This window comes from Onychomys torridus, chromosome 2, assembly GCF_903995425.1.
Source record: "Onychomys torridus chromosome 2, mOncTor1.1, whole genome shotgun sequence".
NCBI lineage: Eukaryota > Metazoa > Chordata > Mammalia > Rodentia > Cricetidae > Onychomys > Onychomys torridus.
Genome location: NC_050444.1, coordinates 117,536,774 through 117,555,999, shown reverse-complemented (window position 1 = coordinate 117,555,999; position 19,226 = coordinate 117,536,774). Strand labels below are relative to the sequence as shown.

Here is a 19,226-nt window from a genome sequence, read left to right as displayed (position 1 = left end):
ATTATAGCCTACTGACTATTCATATGAGCACAGGATTAAACTTATATGTGTGTTTGCTCTCATGGGCCTACATAGAACTGTGGTCATCATTTGAAGAGTTAAAATTTTTTTTTTTTTGAGACAGGGTTTCTCTGTGTAGTCCTGGCTGTTCCAGTACTCTCTCTGTAGACCAGGCTGGCCTCGAACTCACAGAGATCCATTTGCCTGTGCCTCCCGAGTGCTGGGATTAAAGGTATGTACCACCACCAGCAGCAAGGAATTCTTTTTTTTTTTTTTTTTTGGTTTTTTGAGACAGGGTTTCTCTGTGTAGCTTTGTGCCTTTCCTGGGACTCACTTGGTAGCCCAGGCTGACCTCAAACTCACAGAGATCCACCTGGCTCTGCCTCCCAAGTGCTGGGATTAAAGGCATGCGCCACCACCGCCCAGCAGGAATTTTTAATTCATTCCTTTCTTTCATTGCTGTGGCTAAACCCAGACAAAACTGAAGTAATAATTATTTAATGTGGTACAAATTATGACACATTTATAGGAAGTGGTTTTAAAAAACCCAAAAATGTAAAAAAGGGGGAAAAGGGAAGTACAGATAAAAACATAAAAATATGCTAGGTGGTGGTGGTGCATGCTTTTAATCCCAGTACTCAGGAGACAGAGGCAGGCAGATCTCTGTGACTTCAGGCCAGCCTGGTCTACAGGATGAGTTCCAGGATAGCCAGAGCTACACAAGAGAAACCCTGTCTGAAAAAACAAAACAAACAAAAAAACTTAAAACTTATCGAAATACGATTTCCCAAACTTCCATTTTCACACTTATCAAAATAATCTGCAAGCAAGCAGAAAATTATCTGTTTGCTTTTTACAATAAATGATAACTATGTTTGCCTAAGATACCCTGGAGACTCACCCTTTAAATTTTAATAACTAAAATCAACATTTCAGCAAATGCTGTTCACTCGGATATATCCACAACATAGAAAACGTGCTTTAAAATGTCTTTTCTTTATTATTCTAATGCATTTAACTTCAACTTCAAATGTTGTTTTGGTTCATAAGACACAGTCTCTGTGTGTTGCTCTGACCGGCCTGGAGCTCACTTTGTAGACCAAGCTGGCCTCAAACTCACAGAGTTCCATGTCTCTGTCCCGAGTGCTGAGATTCAAGGCATGTTCCACCATGCCCTGCATAATAATTCTAATTTTAATAATTAAAAATATATGATTACATTTTGTCTTGCAAAAATCGGAAACATGTCTAATATCTTTTGAGGACTGCTGCTCTTCTTTGCCTTCCTTTGGAAATGATGAGTCAGCTGGTATATATTCTTTCTATACACACACACACACACACACACACACACACACACACACACACACCCCACACGTAGATGCTCTATTAGAAGAAATTGGAATCAGGGCTGGAGAGATGACTCATTGGTTAAGAGCACTGGCTACTCTTGCAGAGGACCTGGGTTCGATTCCAACACTCATATAGCAGTTCACATCAGCTTGTAACTCCAGTTCCAGGGATCCAATGCTCTCTTCTGGCTCTGTGGACACTGCATTCATGGTGAACAAACAAGTAAAATGCCCATGCACAGAAAAATTTTCTTAAAAGTTAAAAAACAAACATGGGAGCAATTCTTCCATTTCTATGGGGAAGGGAGGTTGTGTCCAGGATTAAGACCCAAAGATGCTCAAGTCATTTGCCTATGATGACACCATACTTGCATCTATCCCACCTACTTATATTTTCCTGTATATTTTCTCATCTATTATTACTGGTGTTGCTATAGAGCTTGGAGCTGGACCTCACAGCTTGGAACATGCTATGTAAGCATTTTACCATGGAGGTGTAGCCCAGCTTTACCACACATATATTAAATAACCTCTCGATTACCTTACAGGTAATGTCCACGATGATGGAAATGCTCTTGCAGTAATTGCTAGCCTCTGCTACTTGGGGAGAAAGAAAAGGGAAGTAGAGGCACAGGCTCAGTGCAGACTCCATTGCTTTTGGACATTGCTGCTTTGCCATTGGCTGAACGTACAGAGGCAAAAGCTGTGGGTTTGTGGGTGAGGACCACCATTTTGTGTGACCTGTTTTTTAAGCAGTAGGCACCGCACTCTATGTGCAGTTGGGATTCACTTCTTTTTCTCAGTTATGTTTCTGGGAGGTGTGTCGATGCTTGTGCACAGAAATGCACACTGACTCTCACACGGCTGCAGGGTTCTACACTTACAGCCATTGCTGGGAATGTTTCCAATTGCTTCCAGCTTCAACATGTGCTGCACTAGAAATACCAGTCAGTGTCCTCATGCACATCTGTTGCTGGAGGCGTGGAGATGTAGACTTTCTGAGTCAAAGTATACATTTAAGTCGCCATTGAGTTGTCAAAATACCCACATAAATGTGTAGACTCCCATTGATGCTTCGAAGGTCCTAACACTTTTGAAATCGTGCTCACTCTTTTGGATGCAAAAAAAAATATACATATTTTCTGAGGCAGTGTCTCACAATGTACCTCAGGCTGATGGCGAACTCTTGACCTTGCCTCAGCCTCATGGGTGCAAGGTTTTCAGGCGCGAACTCCTATCCCTGGCATAGAAGAACAATCCTGCCTCATTGTGATGTGCATGCCAGTAATTTAAAAGGCTGACATTCTTCTGTGTGATGAGCTGCAGTTTGTGTCTCCCTCTCACTGCAGAGACCTGGGAGCCCAGCTTTCCTGCTGGATCATTTCGACCTCGCTTGACGGGCTACGGACATTGGCTGATCTCCGTGTGATCCCCACTGTCGGTTTTGTTCTGTCTTTTTTTATTTTATTTTATTTTTTGCAAGTACCCTCCCCCCACTACATTTGGGGAACTATTTTTGTAGCACCGAAGTTTTAACTTATGCCAGTTTCTGAGCTATGCCTATTAAAGAAATTCTTCTTTAGCCCAAGGTCATAAACATAGGGATTTATTTCCTTCTGATGTTTAAGTTCCTGCTGATGTGCTCCTGGGACATCCTGATAAGTAGGCAATTCTAACCTCTTCCAGCCTTTAATAAGAAAATGTCTCCATACTGCTTTAGGCCTCTTGAAATGTCTGCTGTCTTTCACCCAGTGTGTGTGTAGAGGGCTAAATAAGCATTGAGATGGTCTCATTTTGGTATTTTGTATTTTTGTGTGTATATATGCATATATGTGCATGTATGTATATATGTATATACATACACACATATGTATGTATGTATTTTGTATTGAAATCCAATTTTAAATGTTGGTCAGAAAAAAATTCAGTCAATTCTCATTGGGTGCCTGCCTGGATAAGCACAGACACCTGGTAAGTAGATAGGTATGGCAGGCAGCAGAAAATGTCAGCTTGCTGCTGGGGAAGGACACATGGGTGCTGGTGCTGCCCTGTGCCCAGATGTTGCTGAAGGCAAACTGCCCTTGGTGGCTTGGAAGTAACTTTTCCAAGATTTGCATCCTTACACTGTGCCATCTTTGGTCTCATCTGGCTCTCCTTGGCCATGTGCTTTTGCCCTGCAGCTGTTCCCTTTGGTCACTCACTCTAGGGTCTTGTTTATGAAACTCCATGGAAGCTTGGGGGCAGATAGGGCATTTATGTGCCAGCCAGACGTGGCCATAGAGAGCAATTCCTGAGTCACTGGCATCAGTACCTGTCAGGATTGCGTTCCTGGGTCTTTGTGCCTGGTATCCTCTTTCCATCTTAGGACTCCAAATGTCTTCGAGCTTCTTGCACCCCCAGTTTCCTGGGGACTCCCAGTTTCTTACACAGAGCAGTTTCACAGAGCAGCCATGTCCTTCCTTGATCCTTCCTAGCACGTGGACACTGACACTGGATTCCTGTTTTCTTTTGTGAGAGGGAGGGGCTGTGCACAGGAGAACCTTTCTTTAGTCAGAACGGGCTTACCCTTTCCAACAGCCATATTCAGTTCTGCATTTTAGTGCTCTCTTCCATTCACAGAGGGGAAACATAGAAGCTAAATATGGTGTGGGCAGGCACAGAAGCCGCTCAACACTGAACTCTGAAAGAAAAAAGCGTGTATCTGCAAGAGGGCAGGATTGGGAGAGCAAGTATTCCAGACTCTGTGAATAGCACATGTAAAGGCCCTGAGGCATACCAGAGTCCAACTCATCCAATCTATCAGAACATAGCAGGACAGAAGAGGTTGATGGACAGAAAGGGGTGTGTGCGGGTTGGGGAGAGACTTTATTTCAAGACAAATGATAAAACTTCAAAAGGTGTTAGACAAATAAGGTTTTATTTTCACATTTTTGAGAGGATTACGTTGGGCTGAAGTATAGCTCAGTGGAAGAAGGTACACTTAGCATGCATGAGGCCCTGGGTTCAGCCCACAGCACCAATAACTAAAAAACCAGAAACATGTTTTAACACACCGACTAGGTAAGTAGTAATGTTTTGGGTTTTGTTTGCTTTTTTTGGAGACATGGTGTCATCATGCAGCTCTGGCTGGCCAAGAACTCCCTGTATAGCCCTAACTGGCTTCAACTGAGTGCTGGGATTAAAGGCCTGGACCACCACATCTAACGAGATCTGTCATTTAAATCAAACAATGAAACAAGTGTTGGCTAGCGAGGGGATAGAGTGGAAATGTTGGACACAGCTGCTGGGAAAAGAGAATGGTGAAGCCAAGCCTGGAGAGTGCTCTGTTGGGCCCTCCAAGCACGGCGCAGAGAATTCCTCCATGGCTGAGCAATTATAAAAGAATTAAAAACCAGCATGCAGACTCTTGTGCACAAATGCTCATAGCACATGCTTAACAAGGCAGAGACAGCCAAGGCCCCCAATCTGATGACTGGTTAAGCAGAACACGAAGCACAGGTTCAGCCTTTAATGGGGATCGATCTCATAAACTTTATACCAAAGGAAAAAAGCCAGACACTAACAGTCACCTATCTGTTTACATGAAACGTACAAATTAAGTAAGTCCATTAAGACAGTAAGGAGATTGGCAGTTTGTGGGGATGGGAGAGGGGCAGTTGGATACCACCGCTGGTTAGGAATGGAGTTTCCCTTGGGGTGGCAAAACATGTTTTGAAGTCAGTAGCTTTAGATGTGATATACCATAGTTACCAAATATCAGAGTGGTGTCTCTAATTAAAAAACAACACCTGGATTTGCATGTGAAAATGAATTAGGAGAAAGAAGCATGAAGAGGACCATGCAGGGGATGATGTGGCATTCCAGGGGGACAATGACAGTGACTTGGAGTAGAACAGAGACAATGGATTGTATGGTACTGAAGCTGTGTGGGAAATGTCCGTGCCATTTAGGCCAACCTGTGGCCCACAGGCAGCATCCACACGGCTGAGGATAGCTATGAATGTCACCCAATACCACATTGTAAACTTACTGACTATGGTGTTCGTTTAAATATCCACAGAGACCTGGGCTCTAGCGTAGCTGGGGGTGTGCCTTTGAAGGTTGCTATGGGGTTCTGTCCTATCCTCACTCTTTTCTGATTCCTGGCTAGGAGGTAAGCAATGTTCCACATACCCTCCTCACCACTGCTTCAGAGGCCCAAAGCAACAGGGATGTCTAGCCAAGTATCAGGACTTCCAGAAGTGTGCTATGGAAACCTTTTTTCTTATAATTGCCTCAGGTATTTTGTTACAGTGACAGAAGCTGACTGATGTGCTAGGAGGTAAGCTGGATCTGGATAGAGTCTCACCAGGGAGCACTGGGAGGCAGGAACATGTCTGTGCAGTGAGGCCAGGCTAATGGCTGGTGTAACACAAGAAGAACAAAACCCAGAGCGGTCACACTAACTGACTAAGCATATATTTTGGAGAAGTCAGCTAGCCTATTCATTGCCATAGGCACTGTATGCTCTTACAGTTTGTAAATGATTATGGCGGCCATGTACTCCAGGGGTGTAAGTCTTCAAGAGCACTAAAGCTCAGTACATGCAGCAAATTTTGTAATGCGTACTATGGAGAATAAGAAAGAGCTTGTTGGGGCCAGTGAAATGGCTCAGTGGTTAAAGATGATTGCTGCCAATCCAAAAATCTGAGTTTGATTCCTGGGACCCACACGGTGGAGGGAGAGAACCAACTCCCGCAGGCTGTCCTCTGACTCCACACATGTACCATTGTATGCATGTGTTCGTTTCCCATATGAACAAATAAAATAATAATTAAAAAAAGCAAGAAAGAGACTGTCTTTAGAAAGCCAAAGTCCAGGGCTGCATTTGTCACTCAAACAGAAGGAACTCCCTAGCACCCATATAAATGCTAAGCCAGGGTGGTAGCCCACCAGCATGGGAGTCAGAGATAGGGGATCCCCAAGGCAAGCTGGCTAGACTAGCCACACTGGTGAGCTCCAGGCTCAGTGAGAGGCCCTGCCTCATATACAAGGTGGAGAGAGACCAAGAAAACATCTAATGTCAACCTCTGACCTACACATATGTGCATGCATGCACATGCACACCACACACACATATATATTTAAAAAAAAAGCAAGAAAAAAACAAAAAGCTGAAGTCCAGCTGGATTACATGACAGTTCCCATGCGAATGCATCCAGCAGGATGAGGTGAACACTCCCAGCTGGGGTTCAAGTAAGGTCTTCAGAAGATGGGGTGGGGGGTGGGGGGGGGGGAGGGTTTGGGGGGGGGGGGGGAGGGATCAGGCATGGGCTGGGGAAGTGGAGTTGTTGAGAAACCTGGCACATGCTGGGGGTAGGGAAGTAATCACTGTCTTTGTGAGTAGAAGAGAACATACAAATGTGTCCGAACACAGACGGGAACCACAACGTTCACATCATGAGAGTGAGAGGGCATCTGGCCTTGACAGCAGCTGGAGCACATGACGGCTGCCAAGGGCGGCTGGAGGAGAGCGTGGTCAGAAAGACTCCTGCAGGGCATGGCGCCCAGGGAGTCAGGGAAGCAGCAGCCAGGACTGAAAGTGCATGCATCACATTGATGGAGCCACAAGCAACAGTGGACAGCCATTACTGGATGCAAAGACCTTACTGCAGTGTCCACCACAGAGCAAGTGTTCTGGGTGCCAGTCGATGTTTTGTGCAAATGTTTTTTTCAGTCAGTTACTGTTACTGGGAAGGCCATTCAGGGCACAGGTCTGCTCTAGTCACCTTACTGACTGGACTGTCAAACGCTGACTCATTTCTCATTCCTCACTTTCCTCTCCAAACCAATTCTGTTCTTGTCTCCAGAACAGAAGGCAACAGCATGTCTGATGCAGTTGTTCAAGCCAGGAACACGCTGTAAACAACACCTGGGGTTTCTACTTCCATGACATACTCTCCACTGTGCTCTTTAAAAAACATAAAAAAATTTATATATATGTATATGCATACACACACACACACACACACACACACACACACACACACACACAAACACACCGACTGTAACCTCCCCCCATCCCCTCCCTCCCTCCCTTTGTAACTATCCTACAGGCTCCCTGGCTGAAGCACATTTTCTTGCTATAGCCTTCAGGACCTCATTTTCCCACCTCCTCCTTCTCATCACATCCCACTGCCCTTTGCTGAGTGATGCTTTACCTCCCGTGGCCTTGCCTCGGTCAGGTCCCTGCCCATTCTCTATACTACCACCTGAGAAGGTAGCCTTCCCTACCATCCCTGCACCCACGGGGCTCTCAGTCTGCAGGTAGCAGCTTCCAAGATGTCACATCTGGATGCTTTCTGTGAGCATCAACCTAAAGCAGAATCCTTCCCTGCATCTCTCCCTCGCCCTTCTTTTACTCCATAGAGCCAGCAGCCCTAGGTGAAATCGTACTCAGGTTTTGTATTTGTTTGTTCAGATGCTTTTATTAGACGCTTTCAAGCGTAGCCGCTGAAAACCCAGTTGATATTATCTTATATAATACAGACTTCTGTCTCCATGAGCGGTTGAAGCAGCAGTTTATGGGTCCTGTTCTTCCATTCCCCTCTCCCCACTATCCACAGATCAGTCCCACTCTGAGGCTGAGGATGTGAACACGGGCAAGATGGCAGCCAGTAGGCATAGATGCCACCCCTGACTACACAGTGCTCTGAGACAGACATCCCTAAAACTAATCCTGTGCTATTGGACCAGATCAGGGCGCACCTTCCTAGGCCATCATTAGAAAGGAATGCTTTAATCTGGTTGTACGACTTTAGGCTTCTGACTAAATAAATTGGGGGTGGGGAGTTGCTAACCACTTTGTAGGATGTATAAGAAATCCAAGGCCAGGCCTAAAGTCTAATAATGGGACGGGGTGGGCACTGGGCAGCCAGCCTCATCTGGTCCCCCTCTCCAGCTGTGCAGGAAAGGGTCATGCCTGCACTTCATTGTTGTGTGCCTGCTTCTGATGTGTAAGTAGGAGGCCCTGAAAATTGGCTGCATTACTGGAAGAGAGTTAAGGAAGCAGCTTTAGAAGGCTCAGATCCAGTGGTGGTATACAGAGCCTGGTAAACCAGCGCCACAAAGGAGGGACACCACATTGTGAGCGGCATGCTTGAATCAAAGACTTCACACTTGGCGGCAGATTTAAAGCTGGGTTCAGAGACACTGGGATTCGTGTTCAGGTCTCCCTGCTTCCCACTCAGTGCTCTGCCAGGCCAGTCAGGCAAGGAAAGCACAGGCAGCCTAGAGGCAGTTGGTGCTGACAAAGGCCCTGGGGTGAGCATGCTGGATGCCTGTGTTTAAGGCTCCCATCCTCAGCTGGGGAGACACTGCCCACAAGGGACTCCAGATGGATTAAGTAGAGAGCAGAGATTACACTGGTTTCTATTCCCTCCAAAGTGTGACTCTAGCCAAGCAAATTTATCTCCTCGTCTCCTTTCTTAAGGAGAATTGAAATAAAATTAAATCTCCTTTGGGGGAGGGAGCACTCCCATGATCAGAGAAGGAGAGGACCCCAATGAGCAAGTCTGACTCGATGGAGGCTGGGGGAAAAAACAAAGGTTGCAAGGTCTCAATTTTTGCTCACATAGATTCACGGACACTCACACATTTTAGTTACTAACCAGACCGTCATATGCAGTTATAAATACCTTTCATCTGCAGGTTCTTTTAAATGGAAGAGTTAGAAAATAATCTTTTATAGCATTCTATCCCAGCCTGGAAGATCTGCCTACCTCTGTTCGGACCAAAAAGACACAGAGTGACTGGGTTGGCATGTTTAAGAATTTGATGATTCCCCCAGATGTACATTTTCAAAAAAAAAAAAAAAATGTAACCATTGGAGTTGCCACTGCTACAGGAGGGAGCCGTAGCAGTTAATGGCCGAGCAGTTTAAATAATTAATATAAGCGTCTGAATGTTTATTTTATAAGTGGGTTAGGCGACTGCTGGGGCTCGGTGGGACCTGGAAAGAAAAATTCTAGCTACACTTCGGCATATATGCAGTTAAAACACTCACACATATAAAGCAAAATAAATAAATATAAACAACTCAAAACAAATCCTTGTGATGGTCTCTTGCTCAGGTTATAAACATTCAATTACTTCTACTCTGACTTCAGGGCAGTCTTATTGCAAAAGATATAAAATAATTTCCATTAAAGTCTTTTTTTAAAATTTTTTATAAGATAGTCTTACATGGCCCTTGTTGGCCTTGAACTCACATCCTCCTGAGGTTCCCCAGGGTTGGGAGTCTAAGTGTATGCCACCATGATGTCTGGCTTGCTGTTGTGTTTGAGTAGACTATACTGATTGTTTTTAGCTCTCAGCTTTGTGTACCCATTGTATAGATCTATCCTGAGCCAGACAGATACCATCCTCAGGACTTGGCCTGGTCTGCTTGCAGAGCTGGGCTTGTCAACTGTTGACCTTCCCTCACAGGAAAATACTGAGTATCCACCCACTCCCTCAGTGGCCGTGTGCAATTCTAACTGGACATGGTCTGGGGTTTGGGGAGGGGCTAGAGTATATAGGCTGGGGAGGACTGAAGGAAGAGGCCTCCATCTATCACACGGCCACTGGGAGGCCATCATCCATGCTGGGTGGAGACCTGCCTATGCTGCCCGTGACCTCTTACCCATGAACTGTAAGTAACCCTGATATAATAGTTGGTGAACTTGAGTGGAATGGAACTTTGAGACCTTATAAATATGTGAGAGTAGATGTGTAGCTCCCCTTAATGCCCCCAACCCTTACAACAGCATCTTTCTTGGAGATACCACTTTTCTGTTTGGGACCTTCTTCCTCCCCAGTCAAGAAGCTGTTTTTTTTTTTTTTTTGTTTGTTTGTTTGTTTTTAAAGATGTATTCTGAATTTTAATTATATCTGGCGTGTCTGTGTGAGTATATGCTATGTGTGTGTAGGTACTGAGACGTCAGAACCTCTTGAGCTAGAGTTACAAGTGGTTGTGAGCCACCTAACATGTGTGGTAAGAAATGAATCTGGGTCCTCTGGAAGAGGAGCAAGTGCTTTTAACCACTGAGCCATCTCTTCGGCACATCTCATGTCTTAACAGAGAGTCTCACCATTACAGGAGAACCTAGACTAGAAGAGTTCTTTTCAGGGAAGACAGGACCCATGCAATCTCAACAAGATAGACTTGACTATCTTAGACTCAGGAAATGGATTTGGCTGTGTAGGAAGCAGGGGATATTGGTTTGTGAGACAAGGTCTCCCAATGTAGCCCAGGCTGCCCTCAAACTATTAAACCTCCTGCTGAGTTTAGCTTGTAAAGCCTAAAACATCAGCCATGGTAGTTTTACTTATTTTTAACTGTTTGTTCTTTATTTTAGCCTATTAATATCCTCACTTTTCTTTGTGTGTTTGAAATGGTCAAGAGCCCTGAAGTTGTTTGAAGCACTGAAAGGTCATGTGGTGAGAGACAGCACATCAAATAACAATAGCCACTCAGCTGTTTGTGGCATACAGTTTATTTCACTAGACTGCAATTTTATACACAGTATGAAGGAGTTTCCAGGTAGCACATATATAGTTTACTTTCTGTAGTGCTGAGGACCCAATTTTTATTTATTTATTTTTTACAGTATATTATGATACCCTATCATTAAAACATTATTCTGTGAATTTTTCCAACTACATATAAATGGAGATTTACCACACGCACGGTGCAAAGAATGTCTTCATAACATATTTGAATCACAAAATGTGAATCTAAAATACACCACTGTAATTAGAACAATACTTTAAAATCACAATGCCCCGCGCCAAAGAAGCCATTGGATGAATCCCTGCAGAGTCAAAAGCAGTTGGGTGAATTCAGTGGCAGCAGCTTCGAGCTATGATTTCAAAAGAAATCTTTTAAGAACCACACTTTCACAATTTTAAAATGTCTTCCTTTATCTGTTTAATATTCTCAGAGTCAAAAATGAGACATTTTAAAATTTATAGTCTTTAAACAAAGAGAATAAACCCAAGCCTCCCTCAACTGAAAGGCTGGGGCTTTAATACTAGATTTCGTAGAAACCTAAGGAAAACATTCTATGCGAGGTGGAAATGGATTCTAAAGGAATGGAATTTCTTTGAAAACGTCTTGGATCACCACCCCTCCAGGAAGGGAACACTATCACAGATGACGTGTTTCCACAAAGTGACATCAGGAAGCCAAAGGAAGAGTTCTTCATTTTCCCTTTTTTTTTTTCCTTTTCTTTTTTCTTTTTTCTTTCTTTTTTTTTCTTTTTTTTGTGGATCAGGGAGGGTGGTGGGAAGATCACCAGTTAAATAAGAAACACAACTCCTTAATCAAACAACAACGTCACCACACACAACAGCCAGGGTTATGGCCGAGAATTTCTCTTTTCTTCCCCCTCCCCCCAAAGTTTGAAAGTTCAATAAATAGTAGAAAAATAATCCTTTACTTAGAAACTTTGAGATGCATCATTTAGAGCTCAAGGTGAGTTCGGTTCCGTACAGTTATGGTGGTGGCCAGGCACCGCTAGGAAACAAGGGCGTCCATCCAGCGGTTGGTGGCATCTGGTGTGTGCCACGTTTCTGGCATCTGCTCCAGCTCTCTTCTAGTGAAGGGGGTCGAGCGCGTCTGGTGCTGGGAACATTCCTCTGGCTCAGTTTCCTCTACCAGTGTCTCTGTTGGAACTTTGCCTAGGGTTCCATTCCATTATGGCAGGTCAGTTCATCAGCACTGGCCCCCGCTCCCCCACCCCTGCTTCCGCCTCCATTTCAGAACCAGCTTCAGCTTCTCACAAACAGGACTTTGTGGTTTCAGTTTTTCAACACGCCAGCAGGCAGCAGAGGCATCAGACTTCGCTGGACAATGCACAGACACAAGGTGTCTCACGGGACAGAGTTCTACGCCAGCTCATTTCTTCTCAGAGTATTCTGCATCACCAGGGACGCTCGGCCTGGGGAGGTGAGGGGACTGTTAGCACTCGGCGTCCACGGTGTGCACGGTCACGGCTGCCTGAAGGTGGTGGCTGTGATGGAGCGTCGGGTGGTGTGAGCGGTAGTGGTAGAACTTGTGACTCAGTAGGGCTGCAGTCTGGGGTGGGGTGTCCAGGTCCAAGTCCTCATCATGGTTGCCCACATCCACCCCAGCTGACAAGGGGTCATTGTTGCACGGAGGGTTCTCACTGTCTTCCTGCGGACTCATGGTGCTGTAGCCTGGAAAAGGAACAGCACAACCTCAGGACACAGACCAGACTGTCTAGGATGCTGGAGCACACTCCCATGATAGGGACATTTAGGTGCCAACATCTGCACGTGACCCGTGGATGCCAAGGTCTTGTAGCTTTAAGGAGGTCGAGAGGAAACAGGATTTTTTTTTTTTTTACTAAGAATATTAACCATAAATACACAACTATGTTAAACAACTGAGAAAGTTGGGGGGAAATGAACAAGAGTCGTCACTCCAAACCCCCAGGCCGGTGATACCCCCACAGTGAAATCACCCCACAGACTCCATTCTCTGCAGCTACCCATCTTGGCATCCTGGGGGCCATCTTCCTATGCTTCCAAAGAGTATGATGACAACTTCCCCCTGTATCTTATAAACTACTATAGCAGGCAATGGGCAGCTTCAGGGTGATGTGAACAGGGTGCAGACTGGTTGGGAATGGTGGGAAACAGCTGAATGGTGAAATGCTTGTGGGATGTCAGTGAGGGTCCAACCCGTTATCATTATGGGATGTCAGTGAGGGTCCAATCCATGATCACACAGGATATCAGTGAGAGTCCAACTCATTATCATCAGCACACATGTCTATAGCAAAACACAGGTCAGTGATTCCTGCATAACAGCTAGGTTCTTGATACCCACTGTAGAAGGGAGGTGGTCAGAAGGGAAGGAACTCGTCCTAGGTTCTAGTGTGCAATGAAACCTCAAACCCCCATCTAGCCCAGAGCAACTAGAAGGGAGTTGGCTATGCTGTGTGAAAGCCAGCTCACTGTATTTAAAGATTCATTTCTTTCAGTATTCTAAGTAACACATGTTTCAAAAGAAAATGCCTTCATTGATCAAAGGATTCCTTTCCAAGAACCTTGGCATGTTTTTAAATATTGAAAAAAAAAAAACCCTCTTCTAAACGTTTTGAGAAGTGACAGACAGCTCATGAATCCCTTGCACCTCCGTGTCAATCAGCCCTCACCCAGGGTAAGCTCTAGTCACACTGGTGACTGCAAAATTGACATGCTTGCATTCAGCCAAGTCGGAGCAGCGTGGGGCTGAAAATATATGCTTTGTGCAAAAGTGAGAAAGGCAGTCTCTGTCCTCAGTAAAACATAACTGTACTGAAGAATTGTTTAACAGCCAGTCCAATACAAGGAATATTTACTGGGCACCTCCTAAGTCCATGTCACTCTGCTAGGCACCAGAGGCACAAAAACCTGGTCCTGTAGGAGCTAAGCAGCCAGTGTTTGAGACAAGCAAGAAGAACACAGTGCATTGGGTCACTCTTTTACTGTGGACTGGGTGGGGGTGAAGGTGGGGTGTTAAATCACATCGCCTTATTTCCCTTCCTTAGTGACTAAAAAGGTGTGTAGACAGTGGTGAGACCTGGAGCTGAGGTTCAGTTGAAACCCAGAAGGAGGACTAACTCATTCTGGCTAAAGGAATGAGGCAATGCCATCACTCTGTCACTAGGGCTTAGGCAGGTGAATAGGAGTTCGGTAAAGTGTAGTTGGGCAGTGGTAGCACATACCTTTAATCCCAGCACTCAGGAGGCAGAGGCAGGCGGATCTAAGCTGGAGGCCAGCCTGGTCTACAGAGTGAGTTCAGGATAGCCAGGTCTACACAGAGAAACCCTGTCTCGGGAAAAACAAAACAAAACAAAACAAAACACAAAAACACAAAACAACCAAGTTTGGCAAAGTGGATGTAAGCACAAAAAGAGGAGAGCAGTCCCTGAAACATGGAACCGCCTGGTGGTTCCTCCATTGTGTGGCTCGGATGTGTGTTAGCAGGGAGCTGAGCAGCAGAGTTTCCCAGAAGGGAGAAGCAGAAAGGAGAGTTCAAGCTAGAGCATGATGCACACACTAGAGTAGACAGCAGGCACACAACTTCCCCATAATGGCTGGCCGTGATCAATCTGGTCAGAAACCTACTGGCAGTTTGGAGAATGGATGAAAGGGAAACGAAGAGACCAAGAAGGTCACTGCAACAGCCCAAGGAAGGATGAAGAATTAAAATGAGGGGAAGTGGGACAGCAGATTATAAAGGTTGCTAGGCAACCAGGCATGGATGGTTGTATGGTAAAGGTAAAGGCTACAAGTTGAGTCAGGAGGATGGCAGAGGAGACCCGGTGACCCCGAGTCTCGGGGAAAGCATGACTTGGTTGGAACCATATTTATTCTGGAGAGCCTGGTATACACACATGGTGCCAATGACAAACAGGCACATTTTCTGCCAAGCCAGGGAAGGAGGGCAGAGCTCGCTGCCGTGGGCCACATCACTGAGTGCATCTGGATACAGGTGCCAGGAGCAAGAACAAGAAGAGCAAGGTGGATGGCCCAGAAGCCCAGTCAAGGAACCACACGTACTAGCAGGGCACAGTCATATGCAATAGCTTTGAGCAATAGCCCTAAAGCAGTGGTTCTCAAAATAGGGGTCATGACCCCTTGGGGGCTGGGTATCAGAGATACTGTATATCAGATATTTACATTATGATTCAGAACAGTCGCAAAGTTAGTTATGAAGTAGCAATGAAATAATTTTATGGTGTGTGTGTGTGTGGGGTCACCACAATGTGAGGAACTGTATTTATGGGTTGCAGCATTGGGAAGGTTGAGAACCACTGCCCTAAAGGCTTGGCTACTTTGGTGAAATGGTGAAAAGCTTGGCATGGGAAAAGCAGGCATGGCTGCTAGGTAGGGAGGCTGGGGCTAGGGTAAGAAGGCTCATTGGAACCACCAGGACGTAGTGGCAGGTACTAGGAGTGGGTGAGTGCCAATGCCAGCTGATCAGAAGCTCAGAGAATTGGAGGCTGCCTCCCAGACCCAAGCTGACGTTGGACTGTAGCAGTGCTTGGAGATGGGGGAATCACCGGATATCAACAGGCTGTTCCTGGGAGCAAGCCGGGGGTTTGGTGACCAAATGAATTTGCCAGAGGAAGGGGTTAGAAGGGTTGACATCCTTGGTTTCGAAGTTCAGGGGCTGGGGAAACAATGACACCTTCACCCACATTTAAGAGACGGGGCCAGAGTAAGTCTCTCAGTTTGCTATCTTTGGCAGGGCCAAGCCTACAGTGTAAGACTAAAGGCCAGGCTCTGAAAGCTGCCACATGGATGTCTGAACCACACTGTCCTGTGCACATCAAGGAGGACACCGAGACTAGATTTTAGCAGTCTCGGCATTCGGGCTGCTCACCCTGCTACTGCCCAGTGGTCTCATTCTGATCACTTCCGAGTACCACAGTGACAGGTCGATTGCTAAAACACCTGGTGTAAGTTCCTTCTTCCCTGCTGCCATGCTTTAAGCTTCAGGTGCCCCAGAGCTCTGCTAAGTCTTCCTTGCCCCCCCCCCCCCCCCCCCCCCCCCCCCCGCCACCTGGGTTTGGCGTCCCTCTGCCATGTTGCATGGCATTATGGAATTTTTTTTTTTTTTTACACCATATTATATTAAAAATGGGCTCTTTGTTGACAGATTCCTCCATTTCTTCATTTCTTCTTATTTTTACTCTTTGGAGATAGGGGTCTTTCTACCTAGCCCAGGCTAGCCTGGAACTCACTAAATAGCCCAGGCTTGCTTCAAACTTGAAATGGTCCTGCTCCGCTTTGCTAGCTGGGCCTCACCACCTTGCCTGGCTAGCCAGATCTTTCTTACTTGCTGCCTTTGCACTCCTGACACTGAACCCAGGGCCTTGCATAAAGGAGGCACTTCATAGAAAAATCCACCGGGCCTGTGGGTACAGCTATTTGGAAACTAAGGCAGGAAGGTTGCAGGTTCAAGGCTGGCCTGAGCTCCAGAGCGAAATCAAGGCCAATACAAGCAGCTTAGATCCCGCCTCCAACTAAAAGCTAAAAGGGCTGTGGCGATACCTCGGCGGGAGACCACTTGCCTAGCATGTAAGAGGCCCTAGGGCCAATCCCTAGAACTATAAAAGCAAAAAGGGGGCCTCCACACACTATTCACACTGTAATTCCCCCAAGTACTGGCATCCATGAGTTTTCTGTTACCTGTAGCTTTGTGTGGCATGGCATTTGCTAGTCTCATATAATTAGGAAGATTTGGATATCCATGTTTTCCCTACCCAGTGATTTTCAGTGTCTAGTGATACTCTGTAATTATTTGCCTCACTGTGATACCCTTGTGTCTGGATCTGAAATGGCCCCCACAGGCACCTCTGTTGGGGGACTGCATGCCGTCTGTTGTGCTTTGTGAAGGGGCTCAGTCAAGATGGCTCCAACCTCATTTTGTGGATCGATCCCTTGATAGATTCAAACCATGTTGCGTTAGAGGGAGGTAGTAGAATGTAGGTGGTGGGGTCTAGTTAGAGGACATGTGACTGGAGGCTTGCCTTGGAAAGATGTGCCTTGCTTGGCACCATGAGGTGGCAACCTCATACCTCCATGTCCTCAACCAGCATGGTCTGCCCTGCCATGGCCCAGAAATAGCATGGCCAGCCAAATACTGACTGAGGCCCTCAAAGCTGTGAGCCAAAACACAGCTTCACTGCCTGGACAGATTTCTCTAAGTGTTTGCAAATGACGAAAAACTAGCAGACACTTATTGCTCATTCACTCCATGTTTTCCTATCATTTAATACACGAGTGGAAATCCCAAGGGGACAGCAAGTTGTAGAGAAGCAAGTGAAACAAATACATTTTCTTTCCTTTCTAAGTCTTCTGTGGGTGTATGTGGTCAGAGAGTGAGTGTGGGCATGCATACAAAGAGGTCAAAGGACAATTCCCAGTGTTGGTCCTTGCCTCCCACTTTGTTAGAGGCAGGGTCTCTTGTTTGCTGCTGTATACACCAGGCTAGCCCTCCCACAAGCTCCTGGGGATTCTGCCATCTCCGTCTCCCATTTCATCATGCGAGCTCTGGGCTTGCACATGGGGCTATTGTGTCTGGCTTTGTGAGGCTCGGATCCTCACAACTGTGCAGCCAGTGCTTTGCAAACCATGGAGCCCTCTTCCCATTTGCTTGGTGCCAGGAAGTTGTGCTTTGCCCTGAGAACTGGGAGGAATCCTGGGGACAGACAGGACCCCTGGCCATGGAGCACTGAAGAAATGTTATGTAAACACAAAGGACCTCTGGCAGCACTTGCGAAGGTATATGTTAAAAAGCAAAAAGCATCTATGAAGATAACGTCAAGTAAGACACTCACTTTAGGAATGAGGCCAGGCACCCATGAAAACAAGAAGCCCAAACTAGGCTTCTGTACTTTGGCATCCTGCTTATTATGTTTACGATAGTTCCTGAGATACTGCTTGCTATTTGCCAAAACTCGAAGGTTCCTTCAGGGACTTATGCACCATCTTGTGGCCACAAGGAGTAACTGTAGGAGGGTACTTCCAGAGTATGGTCTGCTTTTGGTTAGGTTTTTGTTCACCATTTGTCTTAGAAAAAGTCCCTTGAAATTGCCAAGGATGAGGTAGAAACTCCGTTTTCAAAAAGAAAGTGTTGCCTACCATATACATACATGCAAAAATACCTGTCTAAACCTGGTTGTAAAGTTTCTAATGAGGAAGTAACTGAAATACAAACTTACAAGGAACAAATAAACATATGCTGGTATTTTTTAAACTTAAAAAATCAGCCAGTAGATATTAGACAGGGCATGCTATTTTCATGAAAAATATGAGACACAGCAGATGCATGGTCACAAAGGTGTTTCGTAGCTCAACCTGTGAGGCTTACATTTGCTAAAAAAAAAAAAAAAAAAAAACAACAAACACTTTAAGTTGTCTTAGACTATTTATTGACAGAAGTCTGGCTGGGGTGTTCACAACACAGAGTACTTGCTAGCATGTACCAGATCCTGGTTTTGATTCCCAGCACCAAATAAAAAACACTTTATATTTTGAAACACGGCCTTGTGAACTATTTCTAAATAAATAAGTAGCTGCAAGTTTCCAAGTTTAGTAAGAGCTTGTTTTATTTCTAGGAACATCACTATGCAGCTTTCCAGGGGCCTAAGCTTTTACTAGTCACTCACATGCACATATACACGCACACACACACACACACACACACACACACACACACACACACACACACACCACAACACAGAACCCTGGCACTACTACCTCACCAGCTCAAGCCCTTCCTTTGGCTTTCTCTTTTATTCACTCCAGGAATCTGCCTCTTTCCACCTTGTGTGGGTCTCCTGAGCGTGGCCCTTCTTTTCTGGGTTCCCCTGGAATATAAACTAGGAGGACAGAGGGTCACCCTGAACCTGAGCTCCTACCACGCTTTGATCTTCATGAGAACTTTACCAGGCAGAAAAACTTAGTCCTATTATTTAGTTACGTATTAGATTTTGAGACAGGGTGTTACTAGGTAAGCCTTGGCTGGCCTGGATCGTGCTGTGTAGATCAGGTTAGCCTACACTTTACAGAGATCTGCTTGCCTCTGCATCTCGAGGGCGGGGATTAGAGGTGTGTGCTACCATAAAAGAGGCAGTGGAACCTAAAGCCAAAGGGCACTCCTCTGGCTCACCCAGCCCTCCACCCCCAGCGCCCGGTGCACGGCACACACCCAGTACAGGCGCGACAGATACGGGAGAATGCCACTTAGAACCGTGTTGGCAAAACCATCGATTCTAATTCGCAGGCAGATTTTATCCTGCTGGCATGGCAGGGCCACTCAATTAGTGAATC

At 45.8% G+C, this 19,226-nt stretch overlaps 1 protein-coding gene across 1 annotated transcript in view; it reads right to left on the bottom strand.

Annotated features, from left to right (window-relative positions):
• Positions 1–10,847: 10,847 nt before the first annotated feature.
• Cachd1 (cache domain containing 1) overlaps positions 10,848–19,226 on the bottom strand; it is a 212,348-nt gene continuing 203,969 nt past the window's right edge. The window contains exon 27 of the mRNA XM_036177591.1: positions 10,848–12,572. Coding sequence (XP_036033484.1) covers positions 12,334–12,572 — 239 coding nt within the window. The 3' untranslated portion in view covers positions 10,848–12,333. The remainder of the gene's footprint in view (positions 12,573–19,226) is intronic.